Genomic DNA, 25,332 nt, shown 5'->3' with positions numbered 1-25,332 from the left:
CAAGTATCTACAGCTTTAGGTTAAAACCCAACCTATATGAGCCTCAGTTTTCCCATCTGAAAAGTGAAAGATTTGGACCAAATGCTATCTAAGATTGTTTTCAGACTGTGTATTCTATGCTGCCTTTTGAAGACTGAGGGAAAAAAGACACCAAAGATTCAGAACTCACCAACTTCACTCAACTAACAGCAATTAAACTGGAGCACTAGGGAATCTTAAAGGGCATGCTCAGTGAGGCAATAGGGACCTTAGTGATCAAGAAAAAAGCAACTTACATGTCGCTGTATATTTTCCTTATGAAAACTGCTGGTCAGTAGAATAGGAGGAGCAATCCAAGAGATTTTAAGTTGGAATTAGAAGAAACCATTCAGGTGAACACTAACTTGTTCTAGCTATGAATTCATTATGTAATGATAGTTTATTCTCTGGGTTTCAAAACAAGAAACAACTCACTTTTTCACTATGATTTTGAGTGTGGAAAAAAAAAAGCTTAAAGATAACAGGGAAGAAAAGTTAAGATATTCTAGCTGAATTAGTGCTTTTTTTAAACGATGCCACAGTAAACTAGTATGGCTCATAGCAACAAGGCACAGTGGAGGTACCAGGATATCAAACATGAAGAGCTGAAGATAACTGATTTTAAAGTTACATCGGGAGCGGCAAATTCTTATTTAGAAGTTATACTGTATAGCTGACAGACATGGAAACTCCTACACAGAGTGGATTTAATAATATCTTTTTGTTAGCAGCGTACCCTTAAGTATCAGTCAGATAGATAGATAGATAGATAGATAGATAGATAGATAGATAGATATCCTATAGTTTAAATCTAGCCAGCCCTAAAGATTGTTATCACTAGAGCCTCCAATCAAAACTCAAAAAAGACTAACCTGGGATTCAGAAACACTTTGCCAGTAAGTACTCTCTACATTACTATCAGAATCATCAAATTGCAAAAATGCTCAATGGGCTACTGAGGTTCAACTGGGTTTATGTAGATCTATACATCACAATTTCTAAGGCTCCTCCAAGTCCTGGCAGCAATTCCTCTTGGGTTTTTTTTTTCCTCAGAATTATGGGGAGAAGATACCTAAATAAGAAATCCAATAGGTAATGTGAAAAATATTAACACTAGTGATGCCATGTCACGTTTCTGAATATAAAGCAGATGAATCTCATTTACACATACACAGCATATACAGCTTAACACAAAGTATCTATTTTGCTTGAGGTAATAATTACCAGCAGTCAAGGAAAACTCATTTCCGTATTAGAGCTCCTGAGTACCTCTGTCATAATACAAGTCAGGGAGATGAAATGAATCCATATTTTGTTTTCCAGATTTTTCAGTTTAAATGACACACGTAGCTAATAATAAAGGTAATGTTTCCACTGTCATGACTAGACCAAAAGGTGCCAAACTATCCAACAAAGATAATTTTTTAAAAGTAGCCAAAACGGTTGTGTGTTGTTTTACTATAAAGTGGGGGCAGGAGGAAATAACTATCTGCAAACTATGAAACAACTCATTTTCTACACAATCTACCAGTAGAGCCTACTGCTGCACAGCCAACTGTGTGTGGAAAGCAATAGTTCAGTATAAAAAATAATAATGGGTTTTAGAATCAGACTGATAGAAATTCATACTATATTTCCATCATATACTAATTATGTGACATGAGGCAAGATATCTAACTTCCTTGAGTTTAATTTGCCTCCTCTGTAAAATTGTCTAATACTGACCTTGCAAAGTTACTTTGAAATTAAAATATTATACATAAAGTACCAAATACCCAGCCAGGGGTTCTATAAATAAGAACAACTGTAACATATTTGTTTATGCCTACACCTCATCTACCCCTACTCCCCAAATTAAGATAGTTACTGTTATTCAACCTAATCCAAAAATTGGCCCTGATATATTTCCCAACAATGTTGCCTTCTCCACTGCAAGATCACTTCCTCTCCATTCAGGCCCCACCCAAACCCCCCTACTCTGATGACCCCAAGAATTAGAAATGCCATGCTCTGGGGGAGGGGGGGAGGAGGAAATAAATGAAAATGTTTCTGAGAATAGCTAATTACTAAAATCTGTTCTGGAGCAACACAAAAACATACAGTTAAAAAGCCAAATCTCAGTCCCAAAGGTGAAATGCAATTTAACTATTAAACTACTGCCATAGAAGTCACTTGGAATGTAGCTAATAATTCACATAGACACACACACGTGTACCTTCTTACTCTACTCTTTATGCTATGAGATAAAACAAGTATTTTGTAACTGATTAATGAGGAAGAAATTAAAGTCAATTACTGATGTTTTACCTGTTTCACAAATGCACCTTCATTAACCCTATTTGTTTAATATAAATACATCTACTATTCAAAGAAATGGACAGAAGGGTCAGTGACACAGAAATAACATCATTTATAATTGACATTTATATATACATTTATAGCTCTGCAAGAAACCATAAATGAAAAAAGTCAAGTAAGTATATGGTCATTACAGCTTGACCTCTTGTCTCAGGCAATTCTTGGCCTCATTTTTAGAGAGCTGGTTCCCCTGAACCTTTAAGGAGAAACAAGATATTTGCATAGCTTCAAAATACTTTCCCCAACATATTTACTATTTACTGTCTTTGTTTTAACTTATGCCCAAAATTCCTTGACACGCCTCCCTCTAGTAGGTGAAGCTTAATCCCCACCCCCTTGAGTATGAGTAGGATCAAGTCACTTGCTTCTAGTGAAGAGAATGGCAAGTAACTTTACACTGGAGAAACCTAACAGATATCATCTTAATCAAGTGATCAAAGTTAATATTGTTAGTCAGAAGTCATGTTGATATCAGGTGTCCACTGATGTGACCCAACAAGAAAAGCACATCATCACCCCCCAAATCTGTAAATTCTACCAAACCATGAGAAAACATCAGAAGAACCCAGATTGGGCACCTGGGTGGCTCAGTCAGTTAAGCGTCTGCTTTCGGCTCAGGTCATGGATCCCAGGGTCCTGGGATCAAGTCCCGCATTGGGCTCCCTGCTCATCAGGGAGCCTGCTTCTCTCTCTGCCCCTTCCCCCTTACCCCCGTTCATTCTCTTTCTCTCTCTCTCTCTTTCACTCTCTCAAAAATAAATAAATAAAAATACTTAAAAAAAAAAAAAAGAAGAAGAAGAAGAACCCAAATTGAGGGACATTCTACAAAATACCTAACCACTATTCCTCAAAGTGTCAAGTCCAGAAAAGACTGAGAAACTGTTACAAATCAGCAGAAACTAAGCAGTTAAATAAATGCAGTGTGGTATCCAAAGCTGGAACAGAAAAAGAACACCAGTGGGGAGAAAAAAACTGGGGAAAGTCAAAGTCATTTTTGATAGATGTACTATGGTTATGTAAAATAGTAACATAAAGAGAAGCTAGACGAAGGGTATATGGGAACTCTCTGTACTATCTTTGCAACTTTTCTGAAAAAATCTAAGAAGTATTAGAAAATAAAAAGTTCAAAAAATAAATAACAGGTCCCTAATGAATAGTAGTAAATGAAACCACATGCAAGATATTCTGCAACTCGACCACCTTCCTCATTATTGAAATAGATTCATGTCACAAAATGAGGTGCTTTTCACTGAGGACTATCTTCTCAGGACTTCAGGTCTTAAAAAGGAGACAACTGCAATAGTAGATATAGGGACCTCTGATGCACTACATCACACCCAATAACCACAAACAATAGCTTATTCATCCATTCTGCAAGCTTTATAGTTGTGAACCGTGTGCTATGTACTGTGCCGTATGCTAAAGGTAAAAAGATCAACCCTCAGCAGACATACAATCTAGTATGATCAGTTTAAGAGTAATGCACTCAGAAAGTCTCCCTGACCTCAGCAAGCTGAATTGGGTGCTGTCCCTTGATTGTTCCACAGCACTCTGTGCCTCCCACGTTGAATTGTAATTGTTAATTTCCTCATCTCTGTCACCTCCTAAGTGGTACTTGTCAAGAACTATGCAGGGGCTGAGATTTTATCCTGTTTGAAAGATAATAAGTTAGCCTATTACTGTTCCATGGATGCCGGCCGAAGACCTGACACTCCTGGATCACAGACCAAGGCCTTGATTCTTGGCAAAAGTAGTAGCCAAAGCTCCGTGTTCATTTGTGCTGGTTCCCCTTGCCTGCTCCATCCCAGGGGGGACTTCAAAGCAGGCATTGTAGAAGCACTGTAACACATGCTATGGACTATGTTACAGGAAAGGAACACTAAGCTTAGGAGATTCAATGCTCTTACAGTAATTGGAAGCAAGCCTGATCTTTGTCTGGGGGAGATGTTACCCCAACTCCCATGGTGGCCTACTGCCCCAGGTAGAGAGCCGTCAGGGTCCCGTATTCTTGACACGTCCATTGAGCACGTGCAGGAATGCTCAGGACCAATATTCTGCATGTTAGGGAGTAGGTTTTAGGCACTTCCATACTCTCAGCACCTGGCATGATATAGGACCCACTGGAGTGCATGCTAATTGAGGGACTAGAAGCTGAATTTGAAGCCAAAGACAACTGCTCCATACTGTGACCATATACACAGTCACTTCATCTTCAAGTTTCATTGTCTTCGTCTCTAAGAAATGTTCAATAAGAGAAGCTCGGGCACCTGGGTGGCTCAGATGGTTAAGCGTCTGCCTTCCGCTCAGGTCATGATCCCAGGGTCCTGGGACCAAGTCCCGCATCGGGCTCCCTGCTCCCTGGGAGCCTGCTTCTCCCTCTGCCTCTCTCTCTCTCTCTCATGAATAAATAAAAATTTTTTAAAAATCTTTAAAAAAAAAATAAGAGAAGCTCAAGAAATGTTCAATGAAAGAGTTATCACCAAGGATTATTCTATCTCTAAACCTGAAAGTTTCTACAATTCTCTAAACAGCAGAATGCCAGAAAGCCCAGGTTCCTGACTGTCTCTGACAGATGTGACTCACGTAGTATTCTCACCACGGAGGTAGAAACTCATGATAACAAATTTAGCATTCTATTAATTTTGGTTATTCATAGTTATTCATGATAATCTCAAATTACACTATAAATTTTTATAAACTCTTTACAAATAGAAGGCAATGGGGCACCTGGGTGGCTCAGGAAGTTAAGCGTCTGACTTCGGCTCCGGTCATGATCTCAGGGTCCTGGAATCGAGACCCACACTGGGCTCCCCACTTTGCAGGGAGTCTGCTTGCCCCCGTCCCTCCCCCCACTGATGTGCTCTCTCTCAGATAAATCTTGAAAGAAATTAAAATAAAATAGAAGGCAGAAAACTATAACCACAGAATTCAAAAAATAATAAACCACATAAATTATCTACTTAGCAAGTAGTGGATGAAGAAATGAAGAAAACAATTAAACTTTCTAAAACTTCATGATTTTAAAAGACCAGTGGTATTATTATTAAAAATGGAATCTTTTCCTTCATGTAAAATACACAGGAGGCAACATTCAAGGGCTAGTGAGGACTGAGAGGCTCTCTATCCAGTTCCTTTTGCAAGTGCCAAGTAAACATCTAAGAGGCAGATTTAATTTCCCGGAAGAATGCTCACCACAAATTATGGAAAGCAGTATATTGACATCCTCACTATTCTTTCGGAAATATACAGCACACTCAGTCACTAAATTAGCAGTATATATTGACATTTCATTTACAGCAATTCCATTCTTAGACAGCCGAAAATTCTGAGACCAATATAGTATCCTCATAACAAGTCCTGGGCAGGCATTCTCTCCATTCCATTTCAGGTATGACAACACACTAGGACTACACGATGGAGTATACTACAGGTGTTTTAATCTTTTGAGGATACCTTTCTAATAGAAAAGGTACATTTCAAGGGTTTTTTTCCACCTAAAATATCCAATTAGTTTATGATACTGGCTTTTCTCTTGCTTCAACAATGTTGGACGGAACAGACCCAAGGACAATTAGCTTTTCTCCCCCATCACACTTAGCGTATTTTACCCCCAACAGTTTGCTTTTCTTTGCCTATAAAATAATTACTGACTTTTGCATAGCACTTTATAATTTTTCAAATAATTCTCCATGACCCTCACAACCACCCTGTACTAAAACAAGGCAGGTATTATATCTAATTCACAGCTTTTAAAAAAAAAAATAGTTTCAAGAGTTTCACTCCTTCAAGAACATGGACCTAATAAGTGACAACCATAACCAAGTCCCAGATCAGCTGACACGCATCAGTCAAGTGTTCCTTCCATTCCACTACCAGAATACATTTACTACACTTCAGTGACACTTACTGCAATAGATAACTTTATCTTTCACAATCTTAAGGATTATTAATCTTAATCCCAATTCAGAGCCTCTGAATTCATACGTTTCATGCTTTTTATATCACAAGAGGTTCTGCACTGACCTTCGTTAGGCTTTGCCAAAATAAATCTTATTCTATCATTATTATTATTAAAGGCTTATTTTAGCAAGTTAGAGAGAACATGCAAGCGTGGGGGGGTGGGCAGAGGGACAGAATCTCAAGCAGATTCCCACCCCTGAGCGTGGAGCTTGACAAGGGGCTTGATCCCAGGACCCACAGATCATGACCTGAGCTGAAACCAAGAGTCAGACACTCAACTGACTGAGCCACCCAGGTGCCCCTCCTTTTCTAATTACTATTACAGTAGCCTTTATTATAAAACTTGGACTTTCCCCATTCTACTTTTGAGTACTTTACACAAAGTATCCCATTGATAATCAGCCTTAATCTTATTGACATGATGAAACCTTACATATCAGTTTTATATCAAATTTCTCCATCAAGTATCTGAATATGTTATTACTATAGTATCAATTATAGTTAGGAGAATGAGGAGGGTATTCGCTCTCTCTAGAGCAAGTAAAGAGAACCTTATCAACTTCCAATTAAAAGGACATTGATCATGAGCCTTTATTTGTGCTGCTTCCCCAAGCCCCCCTTTAAATGATGGTATTTCTTTTTTTAAAGGAAGCATGGATCTATAAGAATAAATAGAGAGGAGACAGCGGCAGTTGAGAGGAATATGCTAGATGCTATTAGAATGTAGCACGTGGCTTTGATGATGCAGCTAGTTAGACATTTAGCAACCAGAACAGTATCAGGAATACAAGTCAAATTCAAAAAGATGCACTACTATTGTCTCATTAAGATATTTCTAGTAAGAATAATCTAAATTATCATCTAAACATTCAGTCCTTAAAAATGAGCTGGAGACCCTGTAGTCACTGCTAGTGATCCAATGACCCATCCTCGGTGAGATGAGGATCAGAAAGGTAGCGCAATAGCTGCAAGTGGCGATTGTGACAAACTGCTACTCTGGGGCCAAAATCTGTCATCAAATCAAGTATTATTTTAGTGACTTTAACTTGCCACGAGGCAAGTTTTTAAAGGAGACAGGTCACACTGGATGAAAGGCGGGTTCCTCAGAGATCCTAAAATCCCAACAGGGGAACTCCCTAACAACAGAGTTTAATATAATGGAAGCACTGAGCAAATGAAAGACAAAACCTGCGGAAATAAAAATAAAGCTAACATCAGAAGCTCTCCACACAAACCTCTCTCTAATGAGTATAAAAGCTCTCTCCAATGACTGGATGAGTATTAAAAATGATGTAAAAACAGATCCATGTGCATGAAAGGCTTTCCAGCTGACGCAATCCATGGTGACATAAAGGATTAGAAGATAAAGGTCAAGCACAAAATATTCAAATGAAAACAACATTACACAAAGCATGAAGTGATCAATATTTGCAGGGTCTGATAGTACTGAATTTGCTAAAAAGTTTATAGAGACACGGGCCAAAAGCATAAAGACCTTCTAAGACTTTTCAAGGAAGATATGTTGAAAAAAAAAAAAAGAAGGAAGAAAGAAAGAAAAGGTAAGTTAAATTAAGGAACTAATAAACAAAAAGCAAAAACAGAAGTGCTATAGATGCTAAAATGAAATCTCTAGAAAACTGAATGTTGAAATTTTGGGATGACTTAGATGATCAGGCCTGGTTGAAAAGATCCACACCTTTCTCAAATCGTGGAGAAATAAAATGGATAGACTTTAATCAGAGGAGTAAAAAAAGGGAGTAATTCTATTTAAAGAAAAAGCTAAGAAGCACTCGAGAAAGGGAGGAAGCCAAGAGTGGTAACTTACGATTAAGCAACAAAGTGAGGAGGGGGTTATGAGGAGAGGTAGGGAAAAAACAGAGCCGAAAGAAATTGTGGAGGATCAACAAGAATCCCTAAACAAATGGAAAGGAAAAGGTCACAGATTTGAAGGAAGAGGGAGAGGAATTAAAGCCGCCAGGGAAAGTAGAGTTTCGTGGCGAGAAAGTGAACGTGGATGGGGAACGAGGCACAAGATGAAAAAGATGCGGGTGGCTGGACCAGCAAAAGCAGACAAAGGAGAACCTGCCTGGAAACAACCAAAAAGAGCCAGTGGCACAGAGACCAGGAATCTGGCAAACCCATTTCTAGGTATTCAGCTGCTTTTATCTTCGGAGGTTTGAAAAAAGAAAATCAAATTAAGTCCACTTCAATGTCCAGCTGTAAGAAAGGAAAGATATTTTTTGTGGTTTTACCTCTTTTTGTTGTTGTTACCCAAATGAAGATTTTTTTTTTTTTAGTGCATATGTAGTTCTGAATCAATGTGAAATAACAGAAACAAATACCAAAGGGAAGGTTCTTCTTCTCGACCGTCTTTGTAATGAGAATGTATTAGTAAAAACGGATAAAATGCATACCATAGAAAAAGAAAAAAAATGAACTGAGTCCATGGGGACAAATACAGCTGTCTTGCTGCTTCGTGGGCTGCTAGAGTGAGAGGCTTTCTTTTCCCTTTCAGCCTATTTGCTGGCAAAAGCATATGGCGGGGGGGGGGGGTCAAATATCATTAGAATTAAAATCTACCCCCCCAAAATTAACTTTTCATAAAATTACATTGTAGAAAATATATAATAACTTGAAATGAAAAGATGCATGGACAACTATGCGGACCAAATTGTAAGCTAATCGTTTCATTTGTATTTGTTCTACTGAAAATAAACAGAGCTTACAGACGTGCACATAAAAGATTTTTTTTTCACATGTTTATCTTCAATATTGCTCCAGTGCATTCTGCTTGCACTGTAAACATTTTTCTAGCTCTGGTTAGCTGTGACTTCTTGAAAGGAACAGATAGAGCATATGGCATGAATTCAATGACTCACCACTTGAAGAAAAAAAAAGTGGGGGGAGGTGCGGAAAACTTGCTTAAAGATCTAACATCTTATGTCTGAATATAAGTGAGGGTACGGTACCATTCTCAAAGCTGGTGAAACCTAAGTTAGAACTGCAAGAACACTGTTCAAAAAGAAAAGCTGCAGGCGCAACTGTCTGTTTCAGAGGCTTACAGAAAGAGTCCTAAAAAGATGTCTGAGAACTCCCAATCCTACCAGCAGAAGTGTGACTTCAAACAAACTAGTCCCCTCTTCCTTTATCCTCCACTTGGAAAAACAAGATGCTACTACCCATGGCCAGAGACCAAAACAAAGCATGATGAAAGCCTCAGGGTGCCGAAAAGGACTGCTTCTCCCAAAACGTTCCCCATGGTCTACGGGGGTAACTTAAATCCTATCATTAGAAATCCATTTTCAGACTTTCCTTGTATAGAGGGACACACAAAAGAATAGGTAAGATACAATTTAAAGAAACATTACTCAACAAACATAAATAAACATCATCCAGGTCAAGAAACAGATGACTATCAACATCACAGAAGTCCCCCCTACCCCGACATTTGTTACATGCCCCTCCCCAATCATTACCCCTCACCTCTCCACTGGAGGGGACTACAATCCTGAGTTTTACCATAATCATTTCCTTGGTTTCCATTTTACCATGAAAATGTGTCTCCCTAAATAACACAGCTTACTTTTTTCTGGTGTGTGAATTTCAAGTAGAATCATATGGAGATATTTTGTGGCTATGTAATGTTCCTTTTACTTTACAGTATGTTTGAGAGACTCATCCATGTATTTATGTATTCATTCCACTACGAATGGACATCTGAGTTGCTTTCACCTGTGGCTCTTCTGACCAGCATCACTATGAACACTCACACACGTCTCCTGGCGCAGGTGTGCTAGAGCTTTCTAGAGTGCCTTCCAAGCATCCAAGTGCTGGACCCTCGAATTTACTGGAAAATGACATACTACCTTCCTAAGTGAATACATATACTTATGTACATACATGCCAACATACCTACACACCAGCTGTGTGTGCAGAAGAAATTCACTCTTTGAATTAATTACTGCTCCTCAAAGATTCACTGTTATGATGTAGATCCTACCAGCAAAGTAACAACACATTAAGCTAGATGTATTCTTAGCAAAAGGTCCGTCTTCAAAATGGCATTTGAGAATTGGACCAGAGGTATACACATCACACAGCTGATTCTAGAATAAAAAATAATGCATAGAGGCACCTGGGTGGCTCAGTCGTTAAGCGTCTGCCTTCGGCTCAGGTATTGATCCCAGGGTCCTGGGATCGAGCCCCGCATCAGGCTCCCTGCTCCGCGGGAAGCCTGCTTCTCCTTCTCCCACTCCCCCTGCTTGTGTTCCCTCTCTCGCTGTATCTCTGTCAAATAAATAAAATCTTTTAAAAAAATAAATAATGCATAAAGTCCAATCACCCCCTGTCTTCTGTCTCCCTTCAGTGCATGTGCTTAGCTAAGCTGTAATTATGATTAAATCCTACTCTCTACCCCTCTGTCTGCACACAAACAGCAGAGTGAAAGAGGGAACAACACCCCTCTTCTTACCTTACATTCATGAATACCAACTCCAGTGGGTCTCTAGTACCACCCAGCAACCAGACCACATTTTCCTACTTCGTTCATTCTCCCACCCTTGTAGACAATGATTCTTACCCTTCTACTCTCTCACTTGTAGTACCTCCTCCGTGACCCTCAGTCACAGCATTCTTACTCCACTAAGAAAACAGAAGCAGTTAGAAGGGAACCCCTCAAGCCCCTGTCACATCAACCCACCTCCCTGTATCCATGCCTCTGTGTTCTGGCCTTTCCTCTGATTACAGTCCAACAGCTGTCTGAGCCCCAGCAATGGGCACTCCCAACACCTGTACAATATAGATTCCATCACTGCATGTGGACCAAAGAACATAAATCCAGTCATTCCCACCTCTTCCCACATTATATTTTGCCCTCTCTTCTGTATCATTCTATCAACAAATAAACATGCAGTTACTTCTCCCATCTTTAAAAAACATGTCTTGACCTACTTCCCCCACCAGCCCGTCGCTCTCCTTCTGAAGATAACAAAAATCCTTAAAATTAAGAGGTGTTTATATTTGCTCTCTCCAATGTCTCTCCTTACATATTATTTTTAAATTCAAGAATGAATTTATCCCACCACTCCAACAAAACTACTCTTGCCAAGATCACTAGTAACCCCATGTTGTTAAAAGTCAAGTGTCAATTTTTGGATGTCATCAAGTGCATTTGACACAGATCTCCCCTTCCTGGAAACATTTAAAGATTCCAGTTTCCTGGTTTTTCCTTCTGCTGCTCACTCTCAGTTTTCTTTGGTGGTTCCTTTTCATCTCCCTAACCTCTAGACACTGAGCTGCCCAGTGCTCAGTAGTTTTCTACTAATAACTCCCTTGGTCATCTCATGCAGTCTCATGACTTTAAATATCACCTACAGGTTGCCATCCCCCAAATGTATATCTCCAGGCCAGGCCTGGATCCTGCACCCCAGAGGTCTTAATCCAACAACGTGCTGGATGTTTCCTATTGGATGCTGTGCTGGGGCTCTTCCATTTGCCACTCCAGATTCACCCTCCTCCCTCTTTCTCCCTGTTCTGCCCTAAGAGGTTGATCTGTATGGATGACAGAAAGAGGCTCCCTTTGCCTTCTGGCTAATAGTAGGTTAGGATTATGGGAAGCCCTGGCAGGAGAATAAAGGAGGTAAAGAAGTGTAAGACCAGAGTATTTATTCACCTGTCTCCCTCCGTCTGGGGTTAACTTCACTGGCTAGATCTCTCGAGCAAAGGTGATTCATCCTCTCAAGGTCAATGGCTCTATAAGAAACTCTCCCCCAGAGTTTCAGTAACTAGGGATAGTAACATCTCTGCTGTTTCCTGCCCTCCCAATGCTCTACTACCTATGTGCTCTCCCCACATCCCACCCATACTTGTGTAAATGATGCCTTTGTTAAAACTTCCTTCAATTATATTGAGTGTGCCATCTATGTCCTACAGGAACTCTGACTAATACAGATGTCCAACTGGCATCTCAATTACAACACATGCAAAATGGAGCACTCCCATAGTTTGACCCATCTCAATTAATGGCCACTCCCTTCTTACAGTTGTCAGGCCAAGAACCTGGCATTGGCCTTATACATCTTTTTCTGTCATACCCCACATCCGCAAGTCCTGGATGCTCTTGCCTCAAAATAGATCCAGAAGCCAGCCATATTTCACCAGATCCATGGCCACCACCCTGGCTAGAGCCACCATCCCTGCTTGTTTGGATTGTTGCAATAGCCTCCCAACCGCTCTACCAACAACACCAGCCAGAGTGATCCTGTTAAATATAAGTTAGCTGTATCACGCTTCTCTTCAACACCCTCTGGCGGCTGCTCATCTCACTCAGAGTAAAAGCCAACATCTTTAATAATGGTCTACAAGCCTCCCCATGATCTGGCCACCTGTGCTTCTCTGACCTCACCATCTACTTGCTCACTTTGCTCCAGCCATGCCGGCCTCCCTTGCTCTTCTCTATACTCCCACCGCAAAGCCCGTGAACTTGTTACTCCCTTTGCCTGCAACACTCCTCCCCCAGATATCTTCAGTGCTTACTCTCTCACCTTCCTCAGGCCTTTATTCAAATGTCATCATCTCAAGAATACTTTCTCTGGCCACTCTTTCTAAAATTGTAACAGCCTCTCCCCACTTTATTTCTATCCCGAGCAATTATCACCATTCAGCATCTTACGTACTCTCTTTTCTTTAATGTGTCTCTACCCTTTAGAATGTCCGCTCCAGGAGGCAGGTGTTTTTGTCTGCTCTGTTCTTTGCCATATGCTCAGTCTCTAAAATAGTACCTGGAAGTAGTGGATATTCAAAAAATTGTTCAATGAACCACAACTAGACACCATCCAGTCAACCAGCCACAGTTAAAAAATCTAACAGTACTACGTATCAGCAAAGACAGTGAACACTAGGAATCCTAGCTCATCTCCACTTTGGAAAGCAATTAGGCTATATCTAGAAAAGTTTATGATGTCACATCTAACAAACTATCAATATTTTTTTCTGGGCTGTGTATTTATTTATACAAATGAAAATGGTATACTAAAAGTCGGGGACTCCAAGGAGTATAGTGAGCCTATCTGGAGAATATTAATATTTTATGATCAGAGAAGATAAGTCCATCTCTCAAAGGCAAACTCATACAGCCTGACTCCTACAATGAAGAAAGCAGGCAGCTCTTCTTAGGCATAAGCAGGCAGCTCTTCTTAGGCATAGGACATGGTGAAAAGAAAATGATGAATCAGCAACAGAGTGAAGAAAAAATAAAAGCACATATCAAAAGATGTGACAATTACAATGAATCATGGAACACTACATCAAAAACTAATGATATAATGTATGGTGATCAACATAATAATAAAAAAAAATTGAAAAAAAAAAAGATGTGACAATTGTGATAGCCCAAGAAACCAGTCACAAACAAGTCACTTGGGAAGAAATCAGTAAGCAAAGACAGACTACAGGAAAAAGACATACAAGACCCAAATCATGTCAGGTTTTAAGCTGTAAATAAAATGCTAACATAAATAACCAAAATCATAAGCCACTGGGCATTACTGTTAGGTCAGACTCGAATTTTGAATCACCTTCAAACATTCATGCAGGATCTTTCATGTGCCAGACAGTGTCCTAGTAATGGACTACACATTTGATTCAACTAAAACCACGTAGTTCATGTGTCAACCTTATTGCACTACTTCAAGTTTACCCTACGTCCTTTAGCAGAACAGCTAACAGAAAGTAAAACTACCTTTTACCTTTCTCCCAACTTGAAGAAAAGTGCTTATAAGCCTGTAATTGGCCAAAATTCAGGCCACCAGAGGGAAGTACTCATCTGATCAGCAAGAAGATTTGAGTCATCGGTCCCTGAACAGTCCGTGAGTTGGATGCCATCAGCAAACCTCTACAGAGAGGGTTATGGTGTGTGTGGCATAGAACATAATGACACCAGGCTGAACTTTGTTCTTCTGACTCACACTCCCATACTCTTTCCACTTACAATTCTCTTTCTACTCAAAGGGTTTAATTAAATAGGAAGAGAATTCATCACTTTAGGATTCTTAGTCTGGTACGGGCATTCAAAAATATATACAGATGAGAAAAAAAAGAAAGGCTGAACTCAACAGCAACATAAAAGTTGGGAGGAAGAGGGAATTTAAAGCAAATTGTCTGAAAAGCTTCATTTTATTTCTCTGCTTCTTACCTCATCCTTTAAATTTGTTTGGACCTAGTAATATTTTGTTATTGAGGTAATTGTAGATTCACACAATACTTGTAAGAAACAAAACAGAGAGATCTCCCATACACTTGACCCAGTTTCCCCCAATGATAACATTTTGCAAAACCATAGTATCATATCACAACCGGAATATTGATATACTGACATTGATGTAACCCACCAAGGTTGTTCAGATTTCCCCAGTTTTATCTGTACTCACTTGTGTGTATGTGTCTTAAGTTCTCAACAATTTTATCACTTGTGTAGGTTTATGAATCTACCACCACCATCGAGAAAATGATCAGTAGCAGCACTACAAGGATACTTCATGTTACCTTTTTATAACCACATCCACCTCCCCCAACCCTAACCCCTGAAAACCACTAATCCATCTGCCATTCATCCTTTCAACCCTCATGCCACAGCCTAGTAGAGAGTAGCCATCTATCCAACCAGCCCCGCTCCATTATTTCCTGTTCCTACTCTCCTACTCTCCAGCCTCGCACAGTGGCACATCACTCAGGGTGGCATCTATCTTCAAAAACAGCTGGCCAGAGAAGGAAAGAGTACTGCACCTTACTGATAGAGAACACCGTCCAAAAGCAAAACAGAAAAGTTTTCACGTTCAGGTACACCAGTCTCTACTATGTGCATATCCTAATATGCATATTCCTGGCTATAAAAGGGGACAGAACACATATTCTAGAAGCTTGGTAAAGCTTTGTACAAACATAAATATCAATTCCTCTGAAATCAAAGAAAACACTTCTATTTTCAGACTACCCAATTTAGAGGGGCATAGTTCAGCATTTTTCATTTCCGTAAAGCCTTTTATCCATTTCAGCCAGGACTTAAGTCCTTCTACATCGGTACATGGAATCCCTAGCTTCCTGTTAAGGAACCATCCTTCTTCCTTGCAAGCCATCAGATACAATGTCCTTTACTTGAATTTAAAATCCAAAGGACAAAATGAACTGCTAGTTATTGCAATGCGGTTTTAAAAGGAACATAAATAAAAGGTCTATGCAACTTTCAGAGCATTAAACCATATGCATGCAACTGGAATTCATACCTGCTGAGCTGAGGAGAACACTGAAGTCCGTCCCCCTCTGTGATTCTCCACTTTCATTATTGACCTCTTTTTCAGTATCTTGGTATCGATCCCAGTTAGAGACTATCTTTCTTTTAGAATAATTTCCCTGTTCCTCATTCTCTTCTCCATAGGTCTCTGCATCACTGTCATCTTCAACCTGCAATCATTAGAGACAAATCAATACGCAAGCAGTGGAAACTTCGACCTTAGCAGCCTTAGCAGTAAAGTAAAACCAAACAAAAAAAAAAAACAGTACACCAGTATCACAATTGAGAGCACATTTATAGACCAAGTTCTCCGAGGATACTAAATAGTATTTCAAAAGGACCCCATTATGTCAGAATGTACTTGCAGGATAAGCTTTTCCTCTAGCTTTGTAAAGGAAATCTGGCAAGTTCCTGCCTAAAAATTTGTGTAACTGATAGGGCTAACGTCTACCCCAGTGTATCCTTTTTAAATAGTTGTTTCATCTTATTCAAATAATCAAGGCTATATGAGTCTTAACCTTAGAAGACTTTAGGATAGAAATCAACCATTTCAGGAGCACCTGGGTGGCTCAGTCGGTTAAGCGTCTGCCTTCGGCTCAGGTCATGATCTCAGGGTCCTGGGATACAGCCCCGCATCAGGCTCCCTGCTCAGCAGGGAATCTGCTTCTCCCTCTCCCTCTGCCCCAACCCACCATTCAAGCTCTCTCTCTCTCTCTTTCTTTCTAAAATAAATAAAATCTTGAAAGAAAAAAAAATCAACCATTTCAAAGCCTACCTACTCCCAGAGTTTGGCACCACATAAATACCACGGAAACAACCTGCACTCCCATGAACGTAGGGAAGTGAGGAATGAAATCTGACCTATATAAGTTTACATGTCAAATGACCAAGTTTGTTTGGAATTGGTAATGATTAAGGTTTTTGCCAGCTTGTGCAATGGGATCTTTTAGTTACAGAAATGTAGTCCTTTTTATGCCCAAGAATGTGGCTTGAGAAAATTGAAACTGCTACATAAAAAACAGGCATAAGTATATTATTATAATTAAAGATAAATAAGCAAATAAAAATGATAATACACAAAATATTATAAGGAGGAAGAGGTGGGAGAGAAAAGAGAATGTTTGTAAAAGTTAAGTAAATCCCCATCTTTCATTTCTGGAAGACAATAAGCTAAATATAAATTTGATACATTCAAAAAAATAAAGTCACTGGAAATAAATCATTTCTAGGTGTTGCACAAAAATTTGATATACAACTTTTTTTCCAATTTTAGGGATTAGTTTTTAAAATAATTCATTTTTTAAAATAAGTATTTTGAAAGTTTAAAAAAGTAGTAAAAAGTAATAAAGCTTAAAGACATTTGATGTAACCTAGAGAAAGGTATATCTTAAAAACTCCTAGAGATTTTGTGTTTGGTTCATTTTGCAAAGATCTGGGACAAAATATGCAAAGTCCCAAGATAGAAAGAATAGAACAAATAAGGAAAATACTGATGAAAACAATGTGAAAACCACAGAGGCATCATTATTATGTTAACAACATCATTACAACATTAGTACATTAATTTTGTATACTGAAAAATATAAGATACTGATGGAAAAAATTAAAGAAGACACAAACTTAAAGATAGTCTGTGCTCACAGATCAACAGAATATTGTTAAAGGGTGCCTGTGTGGCTCAATTGGTTAAGCAATTAACTCTTGATTTCAGCTGAGGTCATGATCTCAGGGTCATGAGATCGATCCCCACATCAGGCTCCACTCTGAGCTGGAGCCTGCTTAAGATGCTCTCTCCCCCTCCCATTCCTGTTTTCTCTCTCTCTCTCTCCCTTCCTCTCAAAAAAAAAAAATAATAATAATAATATTGTTAAAATATCTATAACTAGGGGCATCTGGGTGGCTCAGTTGTTTAAGCATCTGCCTTTGTACATGTCATGATCCTGGGGCCCTGGGATTGAGCCCCACATAGAGCCTGCTTCTCCAACTCCCTCTGCACCTCTCCCCCTCCTCACTCATGCACATGCTCGCTCGCGTGTGTGCTCTCTCATAAATAAATAAAATCTTTTTTTAAAAAATCTATAATCTCAACACAATCTACAGATTCAATGCGATCCCTATCAAAATTCCAATGGCACTTTCCACAGGAAAAAAAAAAACCTGAAAATCTCAGCAGACTCCCTACTGAGCCCAACACATGGCCGATCCCACAACCCGGAGATCATGACCTGAGCCAAAACCAAGAGTCGGACGCTCAACCACCTGAGCCACCCAGACACCCCCAGACTAAGAAAAGGTTTTAAAAGCTACCAAATTAGGCGCGCCTGGGTGGCTCAGTCAGTTAAGCATCTGCCTTCAGCACCGGTCATGATCCCAGAGTCCTGGGATCGGATCCAGCCCCATCCGGTTCCCTGCTCAGCAGGGAACCTGCTTCTCCCTCTCCCTCTGCCACACCCCGCCCCCCAGCTTGTGCACTTGCTCTCTCTCCTTCCCTCCCTCTCTCAAATAAATATTTTTTTTAAACTACCAAATTAATCAACCTTACAAGCCCCGACCTCCAGGTAAAATTCTATGAATTAGGTAAACGTCAACAACTTTTCTAAGAAGACACTAAATGAAACCATAAAGACCACTGCTTCTTGGTGTGGTTCTGATTTAGAAAAAAGCATTTTGCTTTGTCAATCTATTGACACACACAATAACCAGAGATACTACTAAGAGGACTTCAAGCAAAAACTTTTCTTAGTTAAGTCATTTAATTAAAAGTTTATATATACAAAAATATCAACCTTGATAGGAGGGCTGCACGTAGGCTCTGAGGATTCCTGGGCAAGCTTAGTGTACAAACCTCACTCCCCTTGACCACAGCTGCTGATAGGTCACTTTCTCCTAAGGGGGCAAGTGATAGGTCAGGTGCACGTGCCTCTTCTTCCTCTTCCCCGGATTTCAGTGCATGGCCTTAATGACCAGATTTTCTTTTCATGGTCTCAGTTAAATTTTCACTCCTCTTATCCAGCAGCATAGGACTGGTTTCCTTGGTTACTGAGGTTTTAATATCATCACCTTCCACTTTCCAGAAAACACACAGACCATTAAATAGCTGTCATTTATCTGGCCAACTTTAAGATACTCCCCAAACTCTCGAGTCAGCAAAGGGAGAGAACTTAATTAACAGGGAAACAATTATTGAACTAGAAGGAACCCGAATAGCCCTGGTGCACCCTCTGCCCTCAAGTCAGATCATGTAGAAATCACACTGGGCCAGTCAACCCTAGACCTGAGCCTGTGATGATGTCTTCCACCCAAATTAACCATATGGCATCCTTCATAAGCACAAACTGCCCATTCCTTAAACATTATTGTTTGTTCTACATTTCTTAAATGCCCCACCACCTTTTTGAGTTGTTATAATTGAAATGAACTCGCTAGGAGTGATTAGGCCATTGCCACCATCTCAGCATCACAAATTTTGAAAATAAAATTAAAATTAAAAAGCACCTGTACTTTTAGTTCCTTCTCTGGACACGTTTCTTTCTTTAAATATAACTTTAAATGGCATTTATTTTCCATCTATCTGTCCCTACAATATATCTGAAGAGGACTGCTTTTGTTCCTTGCAAACATTCCTACACTATTGCCAACATTCCTTCAACAAGTTTTTTTTAAGATTTCTTCATTTATTTATTTGACAGAGAGAGAGAGAAAGAGAGAGCACAAAAGCAGGGGGAGCTGCAAGCAGAGGGAGAAGCAGACACCCCCGGAGCAGGGAGCCCAATGTGGGGCTCCATCCCAATCATGACCTGAACCGAAGGCAGATGCTTAACCAACTGAGCCACCCAGGCGCCCCTCCATGACTAAGTAGTTACGGAGCATCAGTCACCAGTTCAGGCACTGGGAGTACAAAAACAAATCAGACAAGATCTTGCGCCTTATGAACCCAGAGTCCTATGAGGAAACCAGAGAAGCAAACATATACTTTAAGAAGCATGGTATGTGTGCATGTGCATTCCTAAGATGTTATAAGAGCACTGAAAAAGCACCAGCAATGGAGGAGAGAGAGAGATGGAAGACATCTTCAGGACCAGCCTTGCGAGCCAGAGAGGAGGAGGAGGAAGGCATTTCAGGTTGAGGGAACCATATAATTCAGCTCCAGCTGAATTTAGCTGTGGATGTGTGGCCTAAGATTAGTCTAGTGAAATAAGCACCCGCTATCTCCTGCTAGAAGGCAGTTCCCAGACTCCCACAGAATTAGCAAAGAAGATGCTTGTAACCAAGGGATAACAGCTGTTCAAAACAAAACCCAAGGAGGTCAGTGGGAAGATGGTAACAGCAGCGGCATGGTTTTTTAGTCTTCCCCAGTGCCCCATAAAAACCACACAGAGCAACTAGGATAGCATGATCAAAACTCCATGGAATACATCCATACAAACCTAGGCGGCAAGCTCTCTCCACAAAGCCCCAAACATGAGCACGTAAGAACAAACCAACAGTCACAAGTCCTGCATGGTACCTGTGCTGACCAAAGGAAGCAGAGAGTCAGGGGGACATCTGACAGACCTGAGCATCCCAAAACAAACAACGGGCGCTCAGGAGGAAGTGTGCAGGCCCACTGAGAACAGCAGCTGGAGGGGCGCCTGGGCGGCTCAGTCACTGAGTGTCTGCCTTCGGCTCAGGTCATGATCCCAGGGTCCTGGGATTGAGTCCTGCATGGGGCTCCCTGCTCAGCGAGGGGCCTGCTTTTCTCTCTGCCCCTCACCCCACTCTCGTGCTCTCTCTCTCTCTCTCTCTCTCCCTCAAATGGATAAATAAGGTCTTTAAAAAAAAAGAAAGAAAGAAAAAAGACAGAGAAAGAAAAATCAAATAGAAAAAAATGACCCCGTGGATACCTGGGTGGCTCAGTCGTTAAGCGTCTGCCTTCAGCTCAGGTCACGATCCCAGGATCCTGGGATCGAGTCCCACACTGGGCTCTCTGCTCAGCGGCGAGTCTGCTTCTCCCTCAGCCTCTGCCCCTCCGCCTGCTTGTGCCCCCTCCCTCCCTCCCGTCCTCTGACAAATGAATAAAATCTTGAAAAAAAAAAAAAAGGAAAAGAAAAAGTCCCTTCTCACCAGCTATTTGGGGACATTTTTCACTTAAGATTTTTCATGCAATGTTCCCGTTATCATGTAACTACCAATTTTAATAAGTTGTAATTATCAAGATAAGTGATTTCAGTAAGCCTTATTAAGAAGTTCTAAAAGGATTGAAAACTCTACAACCTGACCACTATTTATTCCAGCAACACTTAAAAGGATTGCATTGTCATATACAATTTTGTTTGCTATTGTGCTTTATCCAATGCAAACAACAGGGTCAATAGATTTTTTTTTTTAAGAAATTCAGCGGGTTTTTTTTTTTTAAGTTTCATTTATTTTCTTTTTTTTTTTTCTTTAGTAATCTCTACACCCAACATGGGGCTCTAACTCATGACCCTAAGGTCAAGAGTCACATGGTCTCCTGACTGAACCAGCCAGTGTCCCTAGGGTCAATAGAGTCTTGATTTTTTTTTTTTTTAATGAAATCATCTAGTCTTCTCCAAGCCTCAAAATAGAGGTTTCACTACTAGACAATGTCCTTTCCTACCTTTAGAATAGAACTTCTTACTGATACCTTTGCAAGCTTGCTCTACGATATCAATCCATGGAGGTAAATTGAAAATTTGGTTGAAACAATACTATCTCTCTTAAAGCATCCATGTAGATCATCTGGTTTAAGCCCTGAGGTTTTAAAGAGGAGAGGAGGTTCAGAAAAGGACTTGCCCAAGGTCTCACTTCACAGCAGAAGTAGAATGACAAATCTGCCTAGAATGTAACCCAGTGCTTTTGCAAACATGTCTCTTGACTGAGCAAAATCTTAGTAAAATAAATCATTCTCTCTAATGTGTTAAGTCTCTTCATTTCTAAAGCCTTTATGAAAGTTCTATTCAAAACTCCTGACTACAAGTAGAAAAAAAAAAAAATAACATGTTTAAGTGGCAAAAGCAGTATAGCAAGCCAGAGACTGATGATTCAAAAATCATCCTCTGATGTTGAAGCCACCTTCCTTACATCAATGACACTATCTTGATCTCTCAAAACTCATTCTTGTTCAATGATCTTATTTAATTTCAAGGAAGTCCTGGAAGATAACTTAAGATCTTACACATAATTATATATACACAGATGCAATACAATCGAAACAGGTCACGTATCCACTCCAAACACTTAGCATCCATACAAGAGAGCAAATCTCTCACACAAAAGCTTATTCAACTTCAAACCATTCACAACAGTCATTTAAAACAGCACGATTCACAGTGTGGTGAGAGGGCTCAATAGTAAGAAATCACTTAGAGTTCAAAGCAATGAATATGACCAGAGATTGGGAGGAGAGAGCCACACATAATCGATAACAATAAAGAAAAGATACACAATTTGAAAAGAATTGAGCATTTCCAAAAATTATAGAAAGTACTTCAGAGCAAAACAAAAACAGAAGATGTCAACAAACTGGTAAAATGTAAAAAAAAAAAAAAGAAACTGTACAAAACAGGTGTGATCTAAATCTATGCTTAATTAAAAGATGAATGCCACCATCTGGCAGAAAACCCTTCTCCCACCACCTGACAATTCAGTCAAATGGACTGCCATCCCCACTGCACCTCCATTAGTGACAGATCAAAGTCACAGACGGGCAGCTCGAAATCTGCGTGCCTTCAAGAAAGCTCCACATGTGACATCGTTTAGGTCCCTTGGCTGAATGTCGATCTTCTCTCTCTTTTTGAGGAAAAGCTCAAAGATTAACTAACCAGGTCAAATTTCAGAAGATACAAGACCTAATCTCCACACAACTTTTTCGTTGTCCTGTCTTTAGACAGGGGCCAAACTCGAGCCCTGACGAGTACAAACTGTTTGATTTGCCAGTTCACATTAGAGAACAATGGACCTACCAGAACTCTGTCCCTTCTAAGCACCTACCTCACGGGGGACAGCCCATGTACAGTGACCCAACGAAGAGGAAGGACCAACCATCTGCCAAGTCTTTCTTTGTGCATGTGGTTTAGCGGACACGGCTGAAATAAGGTTGTGTGTGCTTCCCCCTTCTCTGGCCTTCTCCCAGCTGAAGCGCCTCTTTTGAATTTATCCTCCTTTTCAGCTCTTCCCTGCTGAACAGAGTTGTATAAAATGCGTAACATTTCTCTTCTGTGGGCTGGCTGGATTTTTCTGTGTGTTGAAATCTTTGCTTTTATCTTCAAGAGCACTTGCACATGACATTAACACGAAGAGAAAAGGACGGACACACTCAGCGCTCCTGTGAGCGGCTCCCTTAAAGTAGAAGCCAACAGAAATCAAAGCTACTGCAAAAATCGTATGTAGAGACTTCATGTGCAAATATTTTGTAGATGGAATAAGGCGGCATTGTTTGCGATGAAGAAGAGTGCACATGTTACGCTTAAAACCTACTTTTGCCACACCACGCAGGACATTTGAAAGGGCCTCGGATGGCATGCACTACTTTTCTGGCTACACTGTGTTCTCTCATTCCCCAGCCATCAGCGGAATGACATCATATGGTTACATACTAGCAAAAACTCCTTCCTTCTGATCCACACACTTTAGCCAAAATGGAGAAACAAGAAAAAGAAAATGCACTTTTCAGAGGCAGACAGATTCGACAGATAATTTCCCCTATGAAAGGACAGAATACTATAATCTGCATTTCCCTTCTGCAGCTCTTTTCAAGTGTGACCTTTAGGAAGCTCTTCCAACATTGGGGAGGCAAAAACTTTAATTAAAAGAAAGGGCAGCAAAGACGCCTAAGGAAGGGAGAAAGCTTTTTACCTTGCATTAGAGAAAGGTGGATTTTCTCAAAGCTCCCATTCGCAAGGACAAAATGCAAATCCCAGGAACAGGATTATATCAAACACACAAGCTAAGGGCCTTGAAGCTGGGCCACAGTGCAGTGTACCTAAATAACCACACATTGGTAGAATTCCCTTGGAATTGGCAATACTATCATCATGCATGCCTTATCTTTTGTACAAGTGTGAGACCATTTATCGCTCTTCATAGAAATTTAAAGCAACACTTCATTCCACCTTCTCAGGAGCCCGAACAACAATGTCCAAATACTCTTTTATGAAAGAGGCACAAATTAAACTCTAGTATTGCTTTCTTCTAACAAGGAGGTCTGTGGATTTAAAAATCATAATTGAAACCCTCAAGAGGAATAAACTTGAAAAAGCTAAAGCCTATTTAGGACACGAGCTCTAACTGTGGCAGAATAAAAATGCTGTATATTCCTGTAACATCTGCCTCCAAATGGTACCCCCAGTGGGATTTCTGCAGAGGCAACACTGACTAGATTGAAGTAATTTGAAATTCAGAGCCCTTCCCTGAGAGTAAGACACTGTCATTATCACAATTTTGACAAGGAGAGAAGAAAAGAAACTGTCCGTCCAGAGTGTGAGATATGATTAAGACAGTTCTGAATGGGCTAGGTCTCAGAGACAGACCAAGAGAATAAAAGGGACCGGAAGAGGGCCCTGGGAAACTGAGGGTCTATCCCGAAGGAAATGTCACAATCACCAGCCAGATAAACCTTGCTTCCTTCTACACAAGCCCAAGACCAGACTTCAGGCTTTAGCCACAGCAATTTGGTACATTAAGGGAAAAAAAGAGAAAAAAGAGAAAGGGAAACTCCTTTTATTCTTTTATCTAATGGTCCCGAAGAAGATTCCACAAGAACAGAGTCCTGATCCAGAGTGGTAGGTTCTATGACTATGAAAAGAAAAAAAGCAATCATAGATTTACAACTCTGCCGAATGGACAAGCTCTTCTCTTTCACCACAGAGGAGGGCTGAGGACCTAATTTCGTCACTGACAAAGTATTTCAGGTAATAAATGATAGTCCTCTCGGTCTGGAAAACTTGCCCTTTTAGGATCTGGTGAAAATTATAATTAGATGGCTCTCCAATAATTATTTCCTTTTTTTCCATTTACACAGGGTAAAATACAAAGTTCTATGAGTTTAGACAAATGTAGTCATGTAACTACTACCACTGTCAAGATACAGAACAGTCACATCAGTCCAAAATTTTCCATCATGCCACCTCTCCAAGGCTTCTTCCACTTAAAGTACATTCATAGTAGATCCATCCTTGTTGTTGTGAACAACAGTGGTTCGTGCCTTTTTGTTGCTAAATTGTGGTGCCCCGTATGGACATACCACAGTTTGAGTATCCATTCACCAGTTACAGAATTTGGGTAAAGCCACTGTAAGCATTCACAAATAAGTTTTCATTTCGTTTGAGTAAATAATAACCAAGAGTGGGGCTGCCACATCACATGATAAGGGTGTGTTTAACTTGATAAGAAGCTGCTGGGATTTGGTACTGTCATTTTCCTATGCCATTCTACTAGTCAGATAGCAATTTCTTCTTTGTGGTCTTAGTTTGTATTTCCCTAACAACAAATGTTGTTGGGCATCTTGGTGCTATTTGCCATCAATGTATCTTCTTGGGTGAATGGTCAGTTTAAATCTTTTCCCTTTTTAATGGATTGTTTCTTACTGGATTTTGAGAGTGCTACATATTTTCTGGATATAAGTCCTTTGTTGGATATGTGACTTGAAAATAGTTCTCCCAGTCTGTGATTTTTTTATTTAGAATTTATTCCTTAGTTTGAGGTTCACAGCA

General features: G+C 40.1%; 1 protein-coding gene across 1 annotated transcript in view; it reads right to left on the bottom strand.

Annotated features, from left to right (window-relative positions):
• AVEN (apoptosis and caspase activation inhibitor) overlaps positions 1–25,332 on the bottom strand; it is a 173,588-nt gene that overhangs the window by 125,603 nt on the left and 22,653 nt on the right. Inside the window, exon 2 of the mRNA XM_028119536.2 lies at positions 15,615–15,792. Coding sequence (XP_027975337.2) covers positions 15,615–15,792 — 178 coding nt within the window. The remainder of the gene's footprint in view (positions 1–15,614; positions 15,793–25,332) is intronic.

Source organism: Eumetopias jubatus, unplaced genomic scaffold (assembly GCF_037043125.1).
Source record: "Eumetopias jubatus isolate StellerSeaLion01/CBP00866 unplaced genomic scaffold, mEumJub1_p1.0 scaffold_7, whole genome shotgun sequence".
In the NCBI taxonomy this organism is placed as follows: Eukaryota; Metazoa; Chordata; class Mammalia; order Carnivora; family Otariidae; genus Eumetopias; species Eumetopias jubatus.
The sequence above is the reverse complement of the archived record's forward strand: the minus strand, read 5'-3'. Positions and strand labels throughout refer to the sequence as shown.